Source organism: Entelurus aequoreus, linkage group LG09, assembly GCF_033978785.1.
Source record: "Entelurus aequoreus isolate RoL-2023_Sb linkage group LG09, RoL_Eaeq_v1.1, whole genome shotgun sequence".
NCBI classification, from domain to species: domain Eukaryota; kingdom Metazoa; phylum Chordata; class Actinopteri; order Syngnathiformes; family Syngnathidae; genus Entelurus; species Entelurus aequoreus.
In genome coordinates, this window is record NC_084739.1 from 58,706,654 (window position 1) to 58,728,544 (window position 21,891).

Genomic DNA, 21,891 nt, shown 5'->3' on the forward strand with positions numbered 1-21,891 from the left:
CATAGAGCGAAATCCCAACTCCATGTTCCTCAGTAATGTGACACAGGAGGAAATAGTTACAATCGTGAAAAAATGTAAATCTAAGACTTCAACTGATTGTAATGGAATTGATATGGAAACGATAAAAAAGGTTATAGAAGAGATCTCAGGACCATTAATGTATATTAGTAATCTATCATTTCAAACAGGTACATTCCCAAACAAAATGAAAATAGCTAAAGTTGCACCAATTTATAAGACTGGAGATAAACATCAATTTACAAATTATAGACCTGTTTCTTTACTTCCACAATTTTCTAAAATCATTGAAAAACTGTTTAATAACAGATTAGAGAGTTTCATAAATAAAAATAGAATACTCGAAGAGAACCAATATGGATACAGGGCTAATGTCTCAACTTCAATGGCTTTAATTGAAATAACAGAGGAAATTACCAATGCAATAGACAGTAAAAAATGTGCAGCAGCAGTTTTTATGGATCTAACTAAAGCATTTGACACAATTAATCACAATAATTTAATCAAAAAACTAGAACGATATGGCATCAGAGGGTTAGTCTTAAACTGGATAAGAAGTTATTTAACGAACAGGAAACAATACGTGAAGCTAGGCGAACACATGTCTACAACGCTAAATATATCCTGTGGTGTAACTCAGGGATCAATATTAGGACCTAAATTATTCAATCTCTATATAAATGACATTTGTAAAGTTACAAAAGATTTAAAGTTAGTATTATTTGCGGATGATACAACAGCGTTTTGTTCAGGAGAGAACACACAGGAGATAATACAAATAATAACAGAAGAAATTAACAAATTAAAAAGATGGTTTGACAAAAATAAATTATCGTTGAATCTCAGCAAAACTAAAATAATGCTATTTGGTAACAGTAGTAGAGAAAGTCAAACACAAATATAAATAGACGGAATAGAAATTGAAAGAGTAAATGAAACCAAATTTCTAGGTATAATGATTGATGATAAATTGAACTGGAAATCTCACGTAAAAAATATACAACATAAAGTAGCAAGAAACACGTCAATAATGAATAAAGCAAAACATGTTCTAGACAAAAAATCACTTCATATTCTCTACTGCTCACTAGTGTTACCATATCTGAGCTACTGTGTAGAAATATGGGGAAATAATTACAAAAGTACACTTCATTCATTAACGGTGTTACAAAAAAGATCAGTTAGAATAATACATAATGTTGGATATAGAGAACATACAAATCCTTTATTTATTGAATCAAAGATACTGAAATTCCACGACATAGTGAATTTGCAAACAGCTAAAATTATGCACAAAGCAAACTATAACCTGCTACCCAAGAATATACAACAATTCTTCTCAACAAAAGAGGAGAAATATAATCTTAGAGAAAAATGTAATTTAAAAGATTTGTACGCACGTACAACACTTAAGACATTCAGTATATCAATATGTGGAATTAAATTATGGAATGGATTAAGCAAAGCAATCAAACAATGTACTAATATGATCCACTTCAAGAAACTCTTCAAACTTAAAGTGTTTACAAAGTACAAAGAAGAACCATGACAAACATTCTCAATTTATTTCATCCATTCATTCATTCATTCTTAAAGTAATCTTACTTATCTCATCACATGAAATATGACTTACTTCACCAATTATTATTAAATTCTTACTATTATTTATTTATTTATTTTTATTGTGATTACCTATGGAGCTATTGTGAATAAATTGAGAACAGGAAGTGAATAAAAAAGTTTCAGCAACTGTTATGTAAAGAAAAGGGGTAGGATTAAATAAGCTCTGCTTCTTCCTACTCCTTTTCGAACATGTTGAAAAGAGAAACTGGAAATTGTGATGTATCATGTTGTATGCTTGCATGTTCGAAATAAACTCAAACTCTAACTCTATAAAAAATATATGAAATAAATATTCTGTAAAATTAAACACAAAATAAAACATGTGAAAATTACACAAGAAAGTAACTATTAATAACATGTGATTAACTCATTACATGCAAAGTGAGATATGTGAAGCCATTTTGATGATTATGGCTTGCAGTTTAGGAAAATCTTGAATCGATCATCAAAATTAATAACAAAGGCTTGACATTTCTCACTTTGCATGTAATAAGTTATCACATATTGCCATATTTTGTGTGTGTGTGTGTGTGTGTGTGTGTGTGTGTGTGTGTGTGTGTGTGTGTGTGTGTGTGTGTGTGTGTGTGTGTGTGTGTGTGTGTGTGTGTGTGTGTGTGTGTGTGTGTGTGTGTGTGTGTGTGTTGTACGGTATACCGGTACTAATAAAGTATTGCGGTACTAATCAATTGAAATCGGTACTATACTGCCTTTGAAAAATATATATCATTATCATACAGTATAAACAATATAATTCTTTCATCTGAATGCCGCTGTGTGGCGGTGACTACAGAGCCGAGGCGCATGATGAGTGTGTCAAAAAGCACACACAAAGTGCGTACAAGCAATAACATCTTGGTGGGGAAGAATGGCAAAAAACAGCAATTCTACTGGTTAATAAAGAGGGTGCGTGAAGCGCAATATGGCTGGTATTTCGGCTTCAAAACTAACAGTAAAAGTGACGCTTTAAACAGGGAGGCGTTGCAAGTGCTGTTTTACACCTTTCCTGCTTGTCGGCTCCCAGACTGTGGTCAAGGAGCGCAGGGGAGACGTTCCCTTCAGGGCCGATATTTTGTCGGGGGTAATACCCTTCACTTTACTGGCAGTGGGTACGTAAAGCTCCACTCTTTGGTCTATTAGTTACAACTTTGTCACTTTATTTATAATTTCCACAGGGCACAACCGGACCTCCACCATGCTATTAACACTCCTGCACATGCTACCTCTACCTCTCCTAACTTGCCCACTCACTTACTCACGTCATTCACCCCACATACTGCCATTCTTAAAGGAGCACACACACACATACACTACTCTCACAACAGCTGCTTTTTTTGTTTCTAGCATTTTTAATAAACATATGCATCAAAGAAGATTATGCAAATTGTACAATGATGTCATGATGACCTCGCCCCTAGCCATGGCCCCACCCCCACCCTGGGGCTAAACCCTGGGGTTGTCAAAAAGAAATAACTGCTTGTCACCTTGACCTACAAATTTAAAAGCAACTTAGCAATCTGGTAGTAAAAAATACTATAACCAAAAAGAGTTGAGGTTATTATACGTTTAAATTAATATACTCATTGTTACAAACGGCCCTCTGAGGGCAACCATAACCGCAATGTGGCCCGCAATGAAAACAAACTTAACACCACTGCCCCCAAGGTTTGATGGAATTTACATTTCTTGCACAGTTAAACAAAACACCCACTGTACATTTAGGGTGTTTTGTCGGATCAACACCAAATTGACACCTTTTAGGGGACCAATGATCACATGTGTGTAAATTCTGAGCCAGATTGGTTAAAAAACATGGTCGCCGTCAAGAAAAACGTTGTTGGACATGAGGACTAATACTGATTGTACAGCTTTGAGGATGTCTTACAAAGCATTTAGAGTACAACAAATAGAGGGCGCCTAGCATCCTCACCGAGTGTGCTTCTGGTTGTGTTCACGTCAGGTAACGGCGTCGTGATCCACCTTCCAGGCCTGTTTGAAGAGGCCGAAAAGAACGAGCGCAAAGGGAAAAGTGAGTTGATTTCTCACCGTGTCCAAGATGAGCGTGATGGGGCTTCAGTCTGTTGAGTGTCAAACTATATTTGGGGCACAGGTCTCAAAGGCTGGGAGAAAAGGTTGATCATCTCCGACAGAGCACACATCGGTATGTAGCACCTGCACAGACGTGTGTGTGCGTGTGTGTGTTAGTACGTGTGTTAGTGTGTGTCGTATGAGATTGTGATTGTTTTGACCTTCTCCGTTGTGTGTGAGCGCGCGTGTCCCCTCTTTGCCTCCTCCGCAGTGTTTGACTTCCACCAAGCTGTGGATGGCGTTCAGGAACAGCTGAGGCAAGAGCAAGCAGGCAAGAAGTAAGAAAACCGCTTAGTCCAACCGACATGGCTGCAACACAAACAAAACATGCAACTTTAACAAGGTCTTCAGGGGACACAGAACACTGTGATGCGTCCACAGTTGGGCCATTGTTGCAGGCAATAATGTTACCCTAGCCACACCGCGCTTCAAATATCGCGGCTTTACCACGTAGCAGATTTTGGGGGGATATTTAAAAAATATACACGCATATTTTACAATTATTTAATCCTAAATTAAGCATTTTCAAGCATAAAAATGGCAAAATAAACAAAAAATACTATAATACAGTAGTATTGGCCACAGATGAGACCAAACCAAACAGAGTGCGCTTTTCAGTATCATGGCTGATTGGCTCAGCCTCAGACAGCGTTACTATATTGTAATAAAATAGTGTAAAAATGTATAATGTTGAACAAAGTATTTAGAAGGCCATAAACCGTTTTTGTATGCTGTTGCTATGAAAATAATAATTTATAATTAATAGGGGTATAACGATACTGTAGATACCACAGTATTTCGGTTTCAGTTTTTGGAATATTACCGTGACGCATGACAGTATCGAACAAAAACTTGGTGTGTAGTTTTTGTCTGGCTCTTTAGCGTTGACCAGGTCTCGAGATAAACTACATCTCTCAGGATCCTCTGCGCAGCGCAAAGCCGAGAAAGTGAGGGGCGTGAAACGCTTCAAGCAGGAAGTGAAGTGTGTTCGTTGAAGATAAGAGGAATTGGTTTTTAGACATTTACTGAAAAAAATCATCAATCTATCTATTTTAGTTATGTTGCTTAACAAACAATCAACAAACAAAATCATAACCTCTTCGACTGAGGTAAGAAAGTCCGTTATGCAAAGTTTCCTGGACAACAAAGTGACATCGCACCTCACAAAGGAAAATTACTCCCAAAAAAATTTACACCGCGGGAAATACTCAAAAGCTACTTGATAAATCCTCAATCCATCCATCCATTTCTACGGCTTGTCTCGCTCAATGTCGCGGGAGAACTGGAGCTAGCTGTAATCGGGCGGAAGGCAGCACCCTGGACAGGTCATCACTTCATAAACTGTCACCCAGGAAAGATATTTGAAGCCAGCGAAGCTAAACATCAGTTTGTGAGGTATCTACACTATTAAAAGTTAAATTGTTAATTAACGTAGTGCTTAGTTTATGTTGTGTTGGCTATTTAGTTCAGTCTTCGCTGTCTAGTCTTTAGTTGCGCCCTAAAAGGTGTTAATATTGTAAGTATTGTACTTATTACACGCCAGCTGTTTGTATGTAACACACATTTCAGTTGTAGTTTTCAATAACAAATTTGGAGATGTGAAATCGCTAATGCTAATCAGTAGCATAGCAATAGAAAAGCCAAATTTATATATTGGCATTAAGCTACTACATTTTTGGAAAAGTGGAGCCTTACTTTAATTATGTTGGAGTCAATATCTTTGTTGGCATTGAAAATTTAAACATTACTTAAATATAGTTTGGCTGAGTCCACTCAGTACTGCTGGAGTGATCGCCAAGTGCAAAGAGCCGACTGAGTCGGCAACCGGGCGTGAGGTCACGCGCATCCCAGGTACCGTAACATGGCACCGTTGGAATTTGGTGGGATTCGGTTGCTGGCAAAAAAATACTAGATTCGGTACCCATCCCTAGTAGTGGCATGCATTGTTGTCGTCTGCAGTTATATCTTTCTAGTTCTATAATCAGTTTATTTCGCTACAGGTGCTTAATTTGTTTTTAATACTTGAATTGTGCGTTTTTGAGATTTTGCATCATGTCTTTTTCTAATTGCTCACCTTCACTAATTGTTAAAACGTAACTTTAACACCGTTTAAAACAAACAGAATGGGTGATGGGTTTTAAAAGTAGTGGATAACCTTGAAAATAGATCCTTTAGGTCAGGACTATTCAACTACATAATGAAGAGGGCTGCAGTTTCAAGAGCCAAAGGCCTCAGGGGAAGGACATCAACATTTAGATGTTTCTTTAAAAAGTGCCTCTGCAGGTTATATTCCTTTGAGACTGTTTACTTATTCACAACGTAAACACATCAGCTTTCACACTGCACTGTCAATAAATTCATTATTCTGCGCTCCCTACTCGTTTCCAGTGTGTGCAGCTAGACAGATAAAGCAGCAGGAAGAAAGAGATGCTAAGTTTTGTTCCTTCTTTTGAATTATTTTTCTTCCCCAGTTTTATTTCTTAATCCTTTATTTAGGTTTGTAAGACTGAAAATATAAACATTACAAAAGTATAACGTCATTTGTGTATTTTACATAATGTCCATCGTGTAGGTTGCATAAATTAAATATAAGGTTTAGTGTTTATACACACAGCAAACATTGCACAAATGTGGTTTAACACAATTAAACCTAAGGTGTATTAGCTTTATCGCCCTCCGTTGGTCAAATTCAGCGCTATATGTATTTAACCAGTTTTGATCAGTTTAACAGCCAAAAACAACACGACCACGAATACAGAAGACATCACAAAGTCAGCAATTTAAATACATTCAAGATTTATTTAAATGTTTTCAGGGTTGATAGTGCCATCTTCTTTTACTTACCCACTTCTGCTTCATTGTGACACATATGCTTCACTGTTTCCCCCCTGCATGCTGACAGTAGTACTGCATACATGAGCAACCCTGTTTTGTATGGTTTCATTAAGCCTATTTGGATGATGTTCGGCGGGCCAAACTAAAAGCTTTGGCGGGCCAGATGTGGCCAGTGGGCCGTCAGTTGAAAAGACCTGTTTTAGATGTTTGAACAGCAGTTTTTTTTGTACAACTTTGTGTTATGATAGTGCAATGTGTTCAAACAGACATTAAATGTGAATAATTCCCATTATTAACATGAAGAAAGACTCTGTTAAATCCTGTTGAAAGCTGGCTTGTCTTCACCAGCTTAAAGGCCTCGACTGTGTGCGTGTGTGCGCGTGTTCAGAGTTTAGGAAGACATTTAATGGCTTTAATTTAATGGCCTTGTGGCTTTCCAACACCTCCAAGGCATCCTTCAAGCTTTGCCTGATGTCATAGAAAGAGTCGTGTGTTGCCAAAACCCTCAAACCTTGAAAGAAAGCAGATATGAGTTCTGTCAGTCGGATAAAGGAGCATTGTTGAGCTGTAGAAAGGTCTTCCACAGAAATACCAACTTTCTCGTAAAGATAGTTATTATGAAAGTAGCTATATGGCCCACGTCCTGGCTGTGAAGTCTCATATCAAGTCGACAGTGATGCCTCCAGTCTTGTTTTAAATAAGTGTGCTACGTGCCAGGGTTAATGATGAAACCCAATCAGCCGTCAGGATGGCTGGCGTGCAAGTTCAGCCAAAAGCCATATATGCTAACGCTCTCTTTTAATAGATACAAATTTGCCATAATGTGTGATGGTTAGCTAGCTGAAGAAGGGAAAATGCTGAGTCGGGTGAAAGTGTATAGGCAATATTATTGTGTGGAGGCTGAATTTATAACAATCTGTGTGTCAATTTGAATAAATGTCTCTACGTTTGTGTGAAAAGGGGCTAAAATCACATCACATTTTTGTCTTTCTCTGTCTGTGACGCAATCAGCCTGGGGACGACAAAGAAAGGCATCGGTCCGGTTTATTCTGCCAAGGCGGCACGCAGCGGCCTCAGGATATGTGACCTTCTGGCAGACTTCACACATTTCTCAGAGAGGTTTGTGTCCATTCTTTTATTGTGCGTGGCGGCATTAAGCCCTTTGAAGGCCCCATAAAGCTGTACCGCAACTACGAGTAGACTGTATGTGTGTGCGTACAATTTCTATCGCTGATAGTTTTCATCATTTTTAGTGTACATCTTGACGTTTGAGTTAATTTCACAGTACAGCATGTAAGATTACCATATTTTCCAGACTATAGAGCGCACCCGTATAAAAGAAGAAACAAATATTTGTTCATACATAACCGCAGATGTATATGTTGGGAAATTAGTTATTTACACGGAAATGTTTGGTAAATGTTTATTTGCATACCTTAATTGTTTCTAAACGGTGACTAACACGGCAGTAAAACGAATGATCAGAAACAGAAGACATTGTCATAGACCCACTCGCTGCGAAAGTTAGCTCTCCAATCAGCTAAACAGAGTCAATAACTTCACGGTGACGTTTTGGGGAATTTACTGAGGAATTTGTGAAACTGAAACAATACAAATACAGGGGTGACCAAAAGGCCGCATAACAAAAAGTCAAAAGTATACGGTGGGCCATTTTTATATATTTTTTTTTTTGTGAAAAAAAATTCTGAAAACAGACATAATACAGATTACATGTACCATATTTTTCGTACTATAATTTTTTAATTTAAATTTTTAATTTGAATTTAATTTTCTCATGTTCTGAATAATTCTGGTTGTGCTAACCGACCTCAAAGCAATTTTATTTGGTACATGGTGTAATGATAAGTGTGACCAGTAGATGGTAGTCACACATAAGAGATATGTGTAGACTGCAATATGACGCCAGTAAACAACACCAAAACTTTAAATGTTCTTTTGAGAATATAGAACATTACACACGGCACTCAAAAATCTGTCGTAATGTTTTAGTACGACTTTGGTAAGCTATGAAGCGGTATCGCTTGATGGATTGTCAGCGCATTACGGCTACCGTAGTCATACATACGAGTTTTATTATGGTGTGTCTATAAGGACCGCAAAATGGCACACATTAGCAGACATTATCTGGCGTTTTGTTTCACAATATTATGCAAAACCAACTTTTCTTACATTCTGGTACCTGCTGATGTGTATTTGGGATCTGCATAAGTCTTGAAAAATTGCGCGCATCCGCCTTTGTAGTCTGTGCCGACTCCGTAGTAGGTAAGCTTCTTCTTTTTCTCTCTTCTTGTTATTGGGGCATTTATCTTCTGCTGTTGCTATTTGTAATCTAAAGTAATGTATAGTTCTAATTTATATTTGTCAGTAGACTCGCTACGAAAGCTTTAAAAACTACCAGCGTAGTGGGTTCACATAATTCACCCAAGGAACTTTAGTTAGAGAGTTCCAGTCAGACGGCTTTTCATGGGACACATTTCTGGCGTTGTTGTCGCGCATGTGAGCCACGGATGAAAAGATGCTGCTCCTTTATTGATTTAAGTAAAGTCTGAATGTCATTAAAATAGTTAGCTCCATTTTTTGACACTTCTCCGACTCCCGTCCTTACACGCTACACCGGTACAACAGGGATGACAGGGAGAAGACGCTGTCGAAGGTGAGCCACGTAAATAAGACCGCCCACAAAACGGCGCATCCTGAAACGACAGTCGAAAGCAACTTAAAAATGGTCTGTAAAACTTAATCAATGCAACATTTTGACCAAAGAACCACCATTACATGTTATGTACACCACAAGGAAGTGTTTTAAATTTAGGAAAAAAATCATAAACTTTATTGCTCCTTTTGTTTCAAAACAACTGAATAAACGCGCTCATCGGCAGTGCGCCTTATAATCCGGTGCGCCCTATGTTCGGGAAAATACGACTTGCATCAGCATTGCATTATAGATGAAAAATTGTACTATCATTAGTTATTACCGGGGTGTCCGAAGTCCAGCCAGGTGGCCATTTGCGCACCAAAGCTCAAGTTTTGTTGATCTGCAACGTATTGTCGAAAAAACCAACAGTAAAAACGTAAAACATTTAAATTTAAAAAAGAACTAAAAGACTTATTAAAAAGCTGCCATTTTGATTGTATTAACTAATAGTAAAACAATTTGTCAAAGCTTACACTAAGTTTTGATATGTCTGTTTGTGGCATTTGAAAAAATAAAAACGTCCCTCACATACATAGACTTTCAAATGTTCAGCTTTTTTCTCATTACAGTCTTTTTGTTCCATTTCTTACATTATTACTGTTGTAATACATTATTACTGTTTTTTTTCCTGACATGTTGCTGGCCAACAAAACCCATGTTCTAATAGAATGAGTTTATGTAGGAAGAGGCTTTTATTTGTACAAATACTATTAATATTAAATGATGTATTGTTTTCCACAAAATATTTCATGATTGTTAAAGCCTTTATTTATACAAATACTATTAATATTAAATGATGTATTTTTTTCCACAAAATATTTCATGATTGTTAAAATTACAATGTCATATATATTAATGTGAATGTTTCTATTCAATTAAGAGTCTCCCATAGATGCCCGGTGTAATAAGTGTTGCATTAACAGCTGTGGCTGCAGGCAACCTCCACATGTAGACTATTTATACTAACTCCAGAAGCTGCATTTGAAATATTATGGGTGTTCAGAATTAGGTATTTAACAATTAATTGATGTAATCGATTAGAAAAAATCCTTAATTCATAATATGTTGCTTCAGTTAATCGTTTAATGATTGTAACTAATATAAATGTGTGAAATCCAGCATGCCGTCGTCTGTGTGGCGGCCAACAGCGGAGAGTTTATTTTATTTTTTTAATTAATGCACGTATGTTAAACGTGCAATTTCAATGTTGATGTGCATTCGTTTAAAAAAATAAGGTTATAGCAAGTACAAAAATTGTTTGTCAACTATTTTATCTAAAATATATTTATTGAAAAGCATGGAGGTCTACAACTTATTTATGTGTGGCTGGGTCAAGGAAATTGGTATCAAGACTCTCCCGGAAAAATATGCATCGTTTTTGCTTGGTTAAGGTTGCATTTTATGATTTAACATTTCGTCTACTACCATGTTTGTTGTTGTTGCACGCGCCGTTTACGAGTAGCGTGTTATCCCCGTTTTTATCAAAATAACCAATGTTGACATCTATAGTTATGTGCTGAAAGATTCATTTATGATCGTTGACTTTGGTAAAAGCTTAACTCTTTTAGGTTTTGCCCACATTTGCTTTCTTTTATTTAGACTTGCCGAGTTGGTGCTTTTCGAAACACTCGTAGCAAACGTGTTTAGGAAATACAAATAATTACAAGATGTTACTTAAATGGGAAATAAACGTTAAAAGTATATCAAACAAACCTTTAACAAAGTGATCACTGCAAACTCATGCATTCTTTGACTCTGCTCCCTCGGACTGGAGTTTGAGCTGCATGCTTTTCTCGTCGTTTTGTAAATCTTGCACTCTTCAACCCTTTTTGATTACCTCTCGAGTAACGAAGAGGAAACGTTTATCCTTTTTGCGCTTTGAACGATTTGTACAACTGAAAACAACGCAAGCATAGGAATTTTTTTCTTTCAGAAAGGCTCAATCCCATTAAGAACAGAGCTAGCTTGACCACTACGCGTATTTAATAGGCGGGAGGTAAGCCGAACGTGACGTCAGTAAAATCCAGGCAATAGTCCAGAAAATACGGTAAATGTCCTCCAATAAGCACACATGGGTGGTCTTTTTTCTGTTTTAATCATGTCATTTGTAAAAGGTAAACATGGTAGCCTATAGACCAGGAGAAAAATATATTCAATGTAAACATTTTTATTACAAATGTAAATTTTCTCTGAATATAATCCCCTCAGATCTCAAGGCAGAAAGGAAAGGAAATGTCAACACAGCCATGGAAAATAATCAATACAAACAACATTCTAAAATGACATTGAACACTTAAAGATAACCTCTCAAAATAAAGGTGCACAAACAAGCAATATGTAAGAAACTCATAATAAAGTGTAACAAAATAGTGCAAAAATGTAAACATGGAGAAACCTAAGAATAACTACCGGTATTTTCTACAGGTTTGGTGCCAGGAAGTTACAGCTGTGCTCTAAAGGGTGAGCGCGGCTAAGGTGGTGTGGTATGACCGATCTTGTGGGGACAAGCGCCTTGCATAATTTACAGACCACATTGGTCTGACAATGGTCCAAAAAAATATATCCAAAAAACTGCCATACTGTCGAGGTGACTTTTCCGGTTTTATCTACAATTTATTCGCTCTCTGCAGCACTCATTTTTACTTTCCCTCCACTCCATTCAAAGAATCAATAGCAAGACAACAAGATGGCGCAACCAAACATGACAGTTGACACTGTTAACAGATTGGCTGATCGGCTGTTAGCGTGTTACTTCGTCCTGATCAGTGATCACTCCCTGCGTTGCTCGGTTACCAGAGATTGAGTCACTTAGTTCATTCAATCAACCTTGCTTCGCAACTTTAGGTTTCTTCCGACAACAAAGAAAAAAAATGATCAAACATGTCATGGAACGCATTTTTTAATATCCATTACGGGTTTATCACGATATATAAATTTATATTGTTTTATTGCAGAACCCTAACTTCTACATGTATTTTAAAATGCTGATCGCACTACTCAGCTGTTTCTGTGAAAATTAACTCATTAGCTACATGAATGCTAATTATTCTTAAGATTTTATGAATTAACAAAATGACCGCGATAATGACTTTCGTTCTGTTGCTGCTCTATTGTGCAATATATTTGTTAATGAATGACTGTCATCAAAAACAGCCACAATTTCCGTGATCTTTTCTCATGTACTCCCAAAATATTTTTTAAGTTGAAAAAATAACTTGTTGTAAATGATGAGTTTTCAAATGTTTCAGGTATAAAGTCTTGGCCCAGCAGTACCAGGACATGTACCCCAGTCTGCAGATAGACGTGGAGGGCGAGCTGGTCAAGCTAAAGGTGAGCAGGAATAGAAATGAATTAATTCAGAAAACGGCAGCACGGTGGAAGAGGGGTTAGTGCGTCTGCCTCACAATACGAAGGTCCTGAGTAGTCGGGAGTTCAATCCCGTCCTCGGGATCTTTCTGTGTGGAGTTTGCATGTTCTCCCCGTGACTGCGTGGGTTCCCTCCGGGTACTCCGGCTTCCTCCCACCTCCAAAGACATGCACCTGGGGATAGGTTGATTGGCAACACTAAATTGGCCCTAGTGTGTGAATGTGAGTGTGAATGTTGTCTGTCTATCTGTGTTGGCCCTGCGATGAGGTGGCGACTTGTCCAGGTTGTACACCGCCTTCCGCCCGATTGTAGCTGAGATAGGCTCCAGCGCCCCCCGTGACCCCGAAGGGAATAAGCGGTAGAAAATGGATGGATGGATTCAGAACCCTTAATTAAAGACTCGCTTCTCTGTTGTCACGTTTCAGGATTATGTGGAGCAGATCAAGCCCATGGTGAGGGACGGTGTGCACTACATGTACGAGGCTCTACATGGGCCTCCCAAGAAGATCCTGGTGGAGGGAGCCAACGCGGCACTGCTGGACATCGACTTTGGTCAGTAGTTCACGCCCATGTGCGCCATGACTGCGTACTCCTAACCCCAATCTGTGTGCACTGTCCTCAAACTGCATAGCGCCGCTCGCTTTGCCATGATCCTGTGGTGAGTTGACTGACATGCTTGTGCATCTGGGCTGTGTGCGCACGTGATGACCCACACCGGCCTGTGCATGAGCACCAAACTAGGAATGTCCCTATCCGGCCCAATATTAGCAAAAAACAAGTATTAAATTGTATTGCCTTTCATCTAATCTTTGAGATATATTTGCTCTGAATACAAGTAGTCCTGCAGCGTGTTTACTTGTGCAAAGATGAACAGCAAGTTTACATATACTGTATTTCCTGGACTATAAGCCGCACCCACTAAATTTTTGCATAATTAAAAAAAAAAATATATATATATATATATATATATATTAGCCACATCGGACTATAAGCCGCAGATACATACCAGTACATTGTGAAATTAGATATTTACATAGAAAGTTTTGTAAATGTTTATTTACATACATTAATTGTTTCCAAACAATGCCTGTAAAAATGTTGATCAAGCAAAACAGAGAAGTCATTGATGTCTTCATTCATTCTTTATGAGATGAATAAGATGTTCTCCTTTTTAATAAGGTTCAAGATGTTTATCAGGATTCTTCTTCCTTGTACTTTCAGTGGCCTAGTGGTTAGAGTGTCCGCCCTGAGATCAGTAGGTTGTGAGTTCAAACCCCGGCCGAGTCATACCAAAGACTATAAAAATGGGACCCATTACCTCCCTGCTTGGCACTCAGCATCAAGGGTTGGAATTGGGGGTTAAATCACCAAAAATGATTCCCGGGTGCGGCACCGCTTCTGCCCACTGCTCCCCTCACCTCCCAGGGGGTGATCAAGGGGATGGGTCAAATGCAGAGGACAAATTTCACCACACCTAGTGTGTGTGTGACAATCATTGGTACTTTAACTTTAACTTTAACACTGGAGTTGGAACAGTTTCTTAAAGTGGGTCATTTTAGTACATTATTTGGTTTCTATGCTTAATTCATTCCTTATTTTAGCCGTTAGCAGAAAAAAAACATTAGCTGCACCTTTGTATAAACCGCAGGATTCAAACCTTGGGAAAAAGTAACGGCCTGTAGATGCTTGCATTCCGTCACGTGACTTCTTCCCGGAAGTGAAAACCAGTGGTGGTCAACCAAACCAAGGTGGCTGTTGTGCAGCAAACAGAGTGTGCATTATCTGAGTACACAAGGACCCTAGATCTTCCAGCAAAAAGCAGATACGAGAAAAAAATCGGAATATGCGATGGAATAGATCCCTATACTTTATTACAAAAAAGATTTGTCGAGTAATATCAAGGATTATTCGTAGGCGGAGTTCCCAGACATATTGAACTATTGTGCTCCAGATGCCATTGTACACGACAAAACAGATGAAAACTTGGAAAAGCATGGAGGTCTGCAACTTCTTTGTGTGGCTGGGTCAAGGAAATTGGTATCAAGACTCTCCCGAAAAAATATGGATTGTTTTTGCTCGGTTAAGGTTGCATTTTATGATTTAACTTTGCGTCTTCTACCATGTTTGTTGCTGTTGTACGCGCCGTTTACTAGTAGCGTGTTATCCCCGTTTTTATCAAAATGTAACTATAGATGTCAACATTGTGTATGTGCTGAAAGATTCATTTATGTTCGTTGACTTTGGTAAAAGCTTAACTCTTTTAGGTTTTGCTCACATTTGCTTTCTTTTTTTTAGACTTGCCGAGTTGGTGCTTTTCAAAACACTCATAGCAAACGTTTTTAGGAAATACAAATAATTACAAGATAATATTTAAATGACAAATAAACGTTAAAGGTATATCAAACAAACATTTATCAAAGTGATCACTGCAAATTCATGCATTCTATCGCTCTGCTCCCTTGGACTGGAGTGTGAGCTGCTTTTCTCGTCGTCGTTTCGTAAAATCTCGCACTTCGTAAAATCCTTTTTGATTACCTCTCGAGTAACTCTGAGGAAACGTTTATCGTTTTCACGATTTGAACGATTCATACAACTGAAAACAACGCAAGCCCAGGACATTTTTTCTTTTGAGAAAGGCTTAATCCCATTGAGAACAGACCTAGCTTGACCACCACACGTATATAATAGGCGGGAGGTCAGCCGGACATGACGTCGGTAAAATCCAGGCAATAGTCCAGAAAATACGGTAAATGTCCTCCAATAAGTACACGTGGGTGGTCTTTTTTCTGTTTTAATCAAGTCATTTGTAAAAGGTAAAATTGGTAGCCTATAGACCAGTGGTCCCCAACCACCGGTCTGTGACGCATTTTCTACTGGGCCGCACAGAAACAATAATTAATTTATACTCTACCGCATTTTCTCTGACTTAACTTTCGCCTGTCCCACTAAACACACCAATAAGCTTGTTAATAGATGTATATTACAACTCCTTTGTTATAGTACATGGGACAATGCACATTAATGGACATATAAAATGTTAATGTGCCAGATTGTAGCCAAAAGCTAATTTTTCTCTGTTTTTATCTGCCGCACGTACAAAGCCGGTCCGTGAAAATAATGTATACATTAAACCGGTCCCTGGTGGAAAAAAGGTTGGGGAACTCTGCTATAGACTACTAGGAGATAGCAGCTACACAACAGCTAAGTACTTGGGATGCTCAAAAAAATTGATTCTTATCTGAATCGCGATGCTAATTTATTCTGATTCTGAATCGATTAATAATTTTCCAAAAATAACTTTTTGCAATTTTTTTTTTTTTTTTTTTTTTTTTTAGAATCAAATTTTATAAAATCATTTTAGGCCATTCCCATGCTTACTCGCTGTGCGTATACTGTACGTCATCAACCAAAAAGAGGTTTTCTAACCTCTAACTTTTGGGAAAGTCTTATAGAAGTTTTTATACCAAATTGCGAGAATCAGAATCAAGAATCGTGTTAAATCGAGAATTAATTCTGAATCGAGTCTTCCCCACATTATCTGAATCTTGAGTTGCCCAAAGATTCCCACCCCTAGTAAGCACACAGTAGCACACAAACTACACATATAAGTGTCATTAATTGAACAATATTGCTGTCTAAAACACCCCATTTGTCAATATAAATAAATATAAAATAAATGATAGTTCCATACTACTTACTAGGGATGTCATGCAGTGTTGGCGCTAGGAATCTTGAAAATGGGGTCCCAGGACCCCATCAAGTCATAAAATTTATGGGGTCCCACTTTTTTGTAACCGTTTTGAAAACAAATGATAAATGTATGCATTATTCTGTTATATCTCACATTTTATATTGTGTTTTGGAAAAAGGTTGTCATAAACGTTACTTAATTCATTAAAAAAAAAATCGCAAATGCAGTATTAGTGATCGATAAAACTTTTGTTGAATCAGAATTTAAGAAACTGTACCGGAAAGTGCATTACTTTGAAGTCGACCTATAATAAATAATAAATAATTTGACCCGGAAAATATACCGTATTTTCTGGACCATAGGGTGCACCGGATTATAAGGCGCACTGCACTGCCCATCAATTATCTATTTTGAATCTGATTTCATATATTAGGCGCACCGGATTATAGGGCGCATTAAAAGAGTCATATTATTATTTTATTTTTTTCTAAATGTAAAACACTTCCTTGTGGTCTACATAACATGTAATGGTGGTTCTTTGGTCAAAATGTTGCATGGATTATGTTTTACAGATCATGCTCGAGCCGCTTTCAGACAGTCGCTTCAGCATGCGCCGTTTTGTGAGCGGTCTTATTTACGTGGCTCACCTTCGACAGCGTCTTCTCCCTGTCATCTTTGTTGTAGCGGTGTAGCGTGCAAGGACGGGAGTGGAAAAAGTGTCAAAAGATGAAGCTAATAATGACATTCAGACTTTACTTGAATCAACAACGGAGCAGCGTCTCCTCATCCGGAAACAACCACACCGGAAATGTGTCCCGTGAAAAACCGTCCGACTGGAAATCTAATAACTAAAGTTCCTCGGGTGAATAATGTAAACTCACTACACCGGTATGTTTTAGCCTTTTCATGGCGAGTTTACTGACAGATATAAGTAAGAACTTTACACTACTTTATATTAGAAATGGCACTAAAACATTTACTACTAAAACATTTTGATAGATTTTTGAGCGCCGTGTGTAATGTTCTATATTTTCAACGGAACATTTAAAATGTTGGTGTTGTTTACTTGAGACTTATCTCTTATGTTTGACTGCCATCTACTGGTCACACTTATACTTACACCCTTTACCAAATAAAATAGTGTTGCGTCCCGGGAAAGAGTTGGTACTGCAGGGAATTCTGGATATTTGTTCTGTTGTGTTTATGTTGTGTTGCGGTGCAAATATTATCCAGAAATGTGTTTGACATTGTTTAGTTTGGTTTAACTATATGGCACATGTTTATGACCGTGTTGGCGATGTTTATACGGCCACCCTTAGTGTGACATGTATGGCTGTTGAGTAAAAATGCCCTTCATTCAATTGTTTGTTGAAAAGCAACATGGTCATTGGCCTTGAACATGCAAAATGACATCTTTTCTTGACATCTTCAATTTAAGACCATTATCACTCCTTCCAACGTTTTCAAAGCATTGAAGTGGGTGAGCTCAACCTTATAGTCCAGAAAATACAGTAAACAAAACGCCGGCGGAAAGCGTCCTGGGGACGTGTGGACTTCCGGAATTTTTCTGATTTCAATGTGTAAAAAGTAATGATTTCAAAATCTCACGGTACGATATTATCACAGTTTCAAGGCTACGCTATTATATTATTGCAGTAATGTCCCAAAAAATTATCACTTGGAAAAAATGCCTTTGTGTGGAAAATGAAGTGCTACTTATGCGAAGGATGAACACATTTACTGTAAATTGGTTAGAGTGTCCGCCCTTAGATCAGTTGGTCGTGAGTTCAAACCCCGGCCGAGTCATACCAAAGACTATAAAAATGGAACCCATTACCTCCCTGCTTGGCACTCAGCATCAAGGATTTGAATTGGGGGTTAAATCACCAAAAATTATTCCCGGGCGCAAATCATTGTAGTGCTGCTCACTGCTCCCCTCACCTCCCAGGGGGTGAGGGTGATGGTTCAAATGCAGAGGATAATCTCACCACACCTAGCATGTTTGTGACAATCATTGGTACTTTTTAATGCTCAAAGGTTTTAATCCCATTTATTACTACCAGGAGGCATTTTCAAAGTGCAAAGAACAGTGAAGGAACAGTGTTTCAAGTAACTAGTAAACGTAAAAAGGAGCATCCACCAGCTTGAGCTTTCCGCTCTGCTCTGCTCCTCTGCGCTGTGTCAAAAAAAAGAAGCTTACTGGACGTTGCAGCAATGTTTATTACTGCCACCTACAGTACTGGAGTAAAACTGTTTGCCGGTACAATTTTTCAGATCTAACGGGTAAATGGAAGTGGAATGGCCACCCTACTCACTGCACCTTGAAGGTTTGAAATAAAAACATGAATATAAATAATTATATTATGTTCATGTTGGGGTTTAAGGAAGCTAGCAATTAGTGGCGCTATACAAGAATATTTTATTATCTTATTATTGCCCATTAACAAGGTACCTTTAGTTTAAAACACCAATGTATACATGTCAGAGGTCCTCGGCCTAGAAAACGTAGAAGACCCCTGCTGTAGATGATGAAACTACACAAGACTGAACTTGCTTAACTTGTTGGGTGTTGCAGAACTGTGCAGAGAGTGCATTAGAGTGTAGTGCTTGTACTGTAAACACTGCAATGGTAAAAAACAGAAGTGGTATCTGTGCTCTGTGTCCCACCGATAAAAGTGTGGCATTTGATAAGGTAAGTGTGGCAAATGTCACACGGAAGCATCAAACCTTCACCTCTTCTGCCTTCCGCGGGGTCACCGCCACCACCACCACCGCACTTTGGTACAACGTCTTGACTGTCACGGCCATTAAGCCTGCACACTTTTGATGACACAACAATCTTTGTGAACACTGGGATGCTGTGCATGTGGGTGTCAGCATTGCACTACGGCGTGGAAGGTTTATGGGTTACTTGACATGTTCTGGTTTTAGGCGCCGCATTCCCTTTTGTCAATGAGGCAATTATTCAAGGCTTTTCAACATGTATTTGAGGAATGTTTGACATAATCAGTGAACATGCAGGGATTTTTTTTTTAGTGTGCATTCAACGTTTTTCCCATGGTGTCCGGTCTCCGTCACACGACACAAGCCAGCTGGCCAACTATATCAGGACGTGCTAAAATAAACATGTTCAATGCCAACATGGGGACTTCAGATTCCTTACACGTCACTGAGAGGAATACAGTGTTCCCTCGTTTAACGCTGGGGTTACGTTCCCAAAAATACCCGCTTTAAGTGAAATCCGTGTAGTAGAAGTGGATTTTTTTTTCCGTTTACACTGTTTTTTGTCATTTACAGGATGTTTTTTTTTTATTAACCATGTTTTTTGGTTTACAGGTTTGTTTGTTTTTATTAGTTTTTTTGTTTACATTAATGTACAGTATATGTAGGCTCGCATCAAACAATTTTGTAAATTAGGCAAGCTGAATGCAATCTGCACTGTACAGGACACATGGCATGAAGAAGATTGATTGACAATGGTCTACAGTCCCTTAGCGATTCAGGACGCAGAACACAATGCGCATTCATACGCTGTACAAAAAAATAAAGCATGCGACACTGTAAAAAATTACACACACAAAAAAAATCAGCAAGGCCGTGTAAAGTGAACCATGTTGTAGCGAGGGAACACTGTATATCGATAATAATCAGAGTGTTAGGGTCACTAATATTGTTTTTTTTCCCCTAGGGACGTATCCGTTTGTGACATCGTCCAACTGCACGGTGGGCGGCGTGTGTACAGGCCTGGGCATGCCGCCGCAGAACGTGGGCGAGGTTTACGGCGTGGTCAAGGCCTACACCACCCGAGTGGGCATCGGTGCCTTCCCCTCCGAGCAGAGCAACGTAGGTCCACATTTAAATCTGGATTATTGCTAAAGATTTGGAAGAATTTTAGTACGGTGTAATTAATATACAATTAATATACATGTAGTATGGTGTAAATGATATACAGTTAATATACCTGTTAATGCACATGTTGTATGGTATAATTAATATAAAATGTAGTACGGTGTAAATAATGAATTAATATACCTGTAGTACGGTGTAAACAATATACAATTAATATATATATAGTACGGTGCATCTTATAATTAATATACATGTAGTACGGTGTAAGTATACAATTAATGAATATGGTAAGACACATGTCGTATAGTGTAATTAATAAACAATTAATATAAATCTAGTACGGTGTAATATAGATTTAATATGCATTTAGTACAGTGTGAATAATATACATTTAGCACGGTGTAATTAATATACTAATGATAAACATTTTAATACGCATGTCATATGGTGTAATTAATATACGGTACATGTAGTGCGGTGCAATATATAATTAATATACATGTAGTACAATTAATGAATATGGTAAGACATGTCATATAGTGTAATTAATATGAATGTAGTACAGTGTAATTAATATATAATTAATATACATTTAGTACAGTGTAAATAATATACAATTAATAAACATTTAGTACGGTCTAATTAATATATAATTAATATGCATGGAGTAGAGTGTAAATAATATACAATTTATATACATTTAGTACGGTGTAATTAAAATGCAATTAATAAACATGGTTACACTTGTCGTATAGTGTAATTAATATATAATTAATAAACATGTTAATACACATTTAGTATGGTGTAGTTAATAAACATTGGTATGTTGTATTTGATATACAATTACAGGTAATAAACTTGTTAATGTACATTTAGTATGGTGTATTTGATAAACATGTTAATATACATGTAGTGTGGTGTAATTAATATAAAATCAATAAAAATGCTAATATACATATGGTATGGTGTAACTCATACAATTAAACATGTTAATGTACATGTAGTACAGTGTGATTCATATACAATTGATAAACATGTTATTATATGTGTAGTATAGTGTAACTAATACAATTAATAAACATGTTATTATACATATAGTATGTGTAACTAATATACAGTTAATGTAAATATAGTATAGTGTAACTAATATACAATTAAAGCATGTTAATATACATGTACTACCGTGTAATTAATATACTATTGCTAAACATTTTAATGCACATGTAGTAAAGTGTAATTACAATACAAATAATAAACATGTTAATATACATGTAGTCCGGTGTAATTAATATACATGTTAATGTACAATTATTAAATGTACTGTATTGGAAATTACACGTGTTGGCCAAAACTTTAGGTACACCTGAACAATCTTGTATATTTTAATAAATTTAAAAAAATACATATATACGTCAATCAAAAGTGAGCATTTGTGCAGGTATACCTCATGAAGTGGTCTTTTCACATAGCACCATCTAGAGGACACCAGTGACACTGCATTACTTGGGCCCTCATTGTTTCAATATTTGATTTTTGTAGTCTAAAGTTTTTCCATCCATCCATTCTATACCGCTTGTCCATTTTTGGGTTGTCAGGGTACACCATGGACAAGTCGCCACGTCATCACAGAGCCAATCCAGATAGACAGAAAACATTCAAGTTTTTATGTTGAAAAAATGTATGAATGTATTTATAATAACTAAAAAA

General features: G+C 37.5%; 1 protein-coding gene across 1 annotated transcript in view; it reads left to right on the forward strand.

Annotated features, from left to right (window-relative positions):
- LOC133657559 (adenylosuccinate synthetase isozyme 2) overlaps positions 1-21,891 on the forward strand; it is a 63,323-nt gene that overhangs the window by 29,759 nt on the left and 11,673 nt on the right. Inside the window, exons 3-9 of the mRNA XM_062059031.1 lie at positions 3,599-3,667; positions 3,749-3,799; positions 3,938-4,004; positions 7,573-7,680; positions 12,526-12,607; positions 13,070-13,196; positions 20,024-20,178. Of these exons, the coding sequence (XP_061915015.1) occupies positions 3,599-3,667; positions 3,749-3,799; positions 3,938-4,004; positions 7,573-7,680; positions 12,526-12,607; positions 13,070-13,196; positions 20,024-20,178 (659 nt within the window). The remainder of the gene's footprint in view (positions 1-3,598; positions 3,668-3,748; positions 3,800-3,937; positions 4,005-7,572; positions 7,681-12,525; positions 12,608-13,069; positions 13,197-20,023; positions 20,179-21,891) is intronic.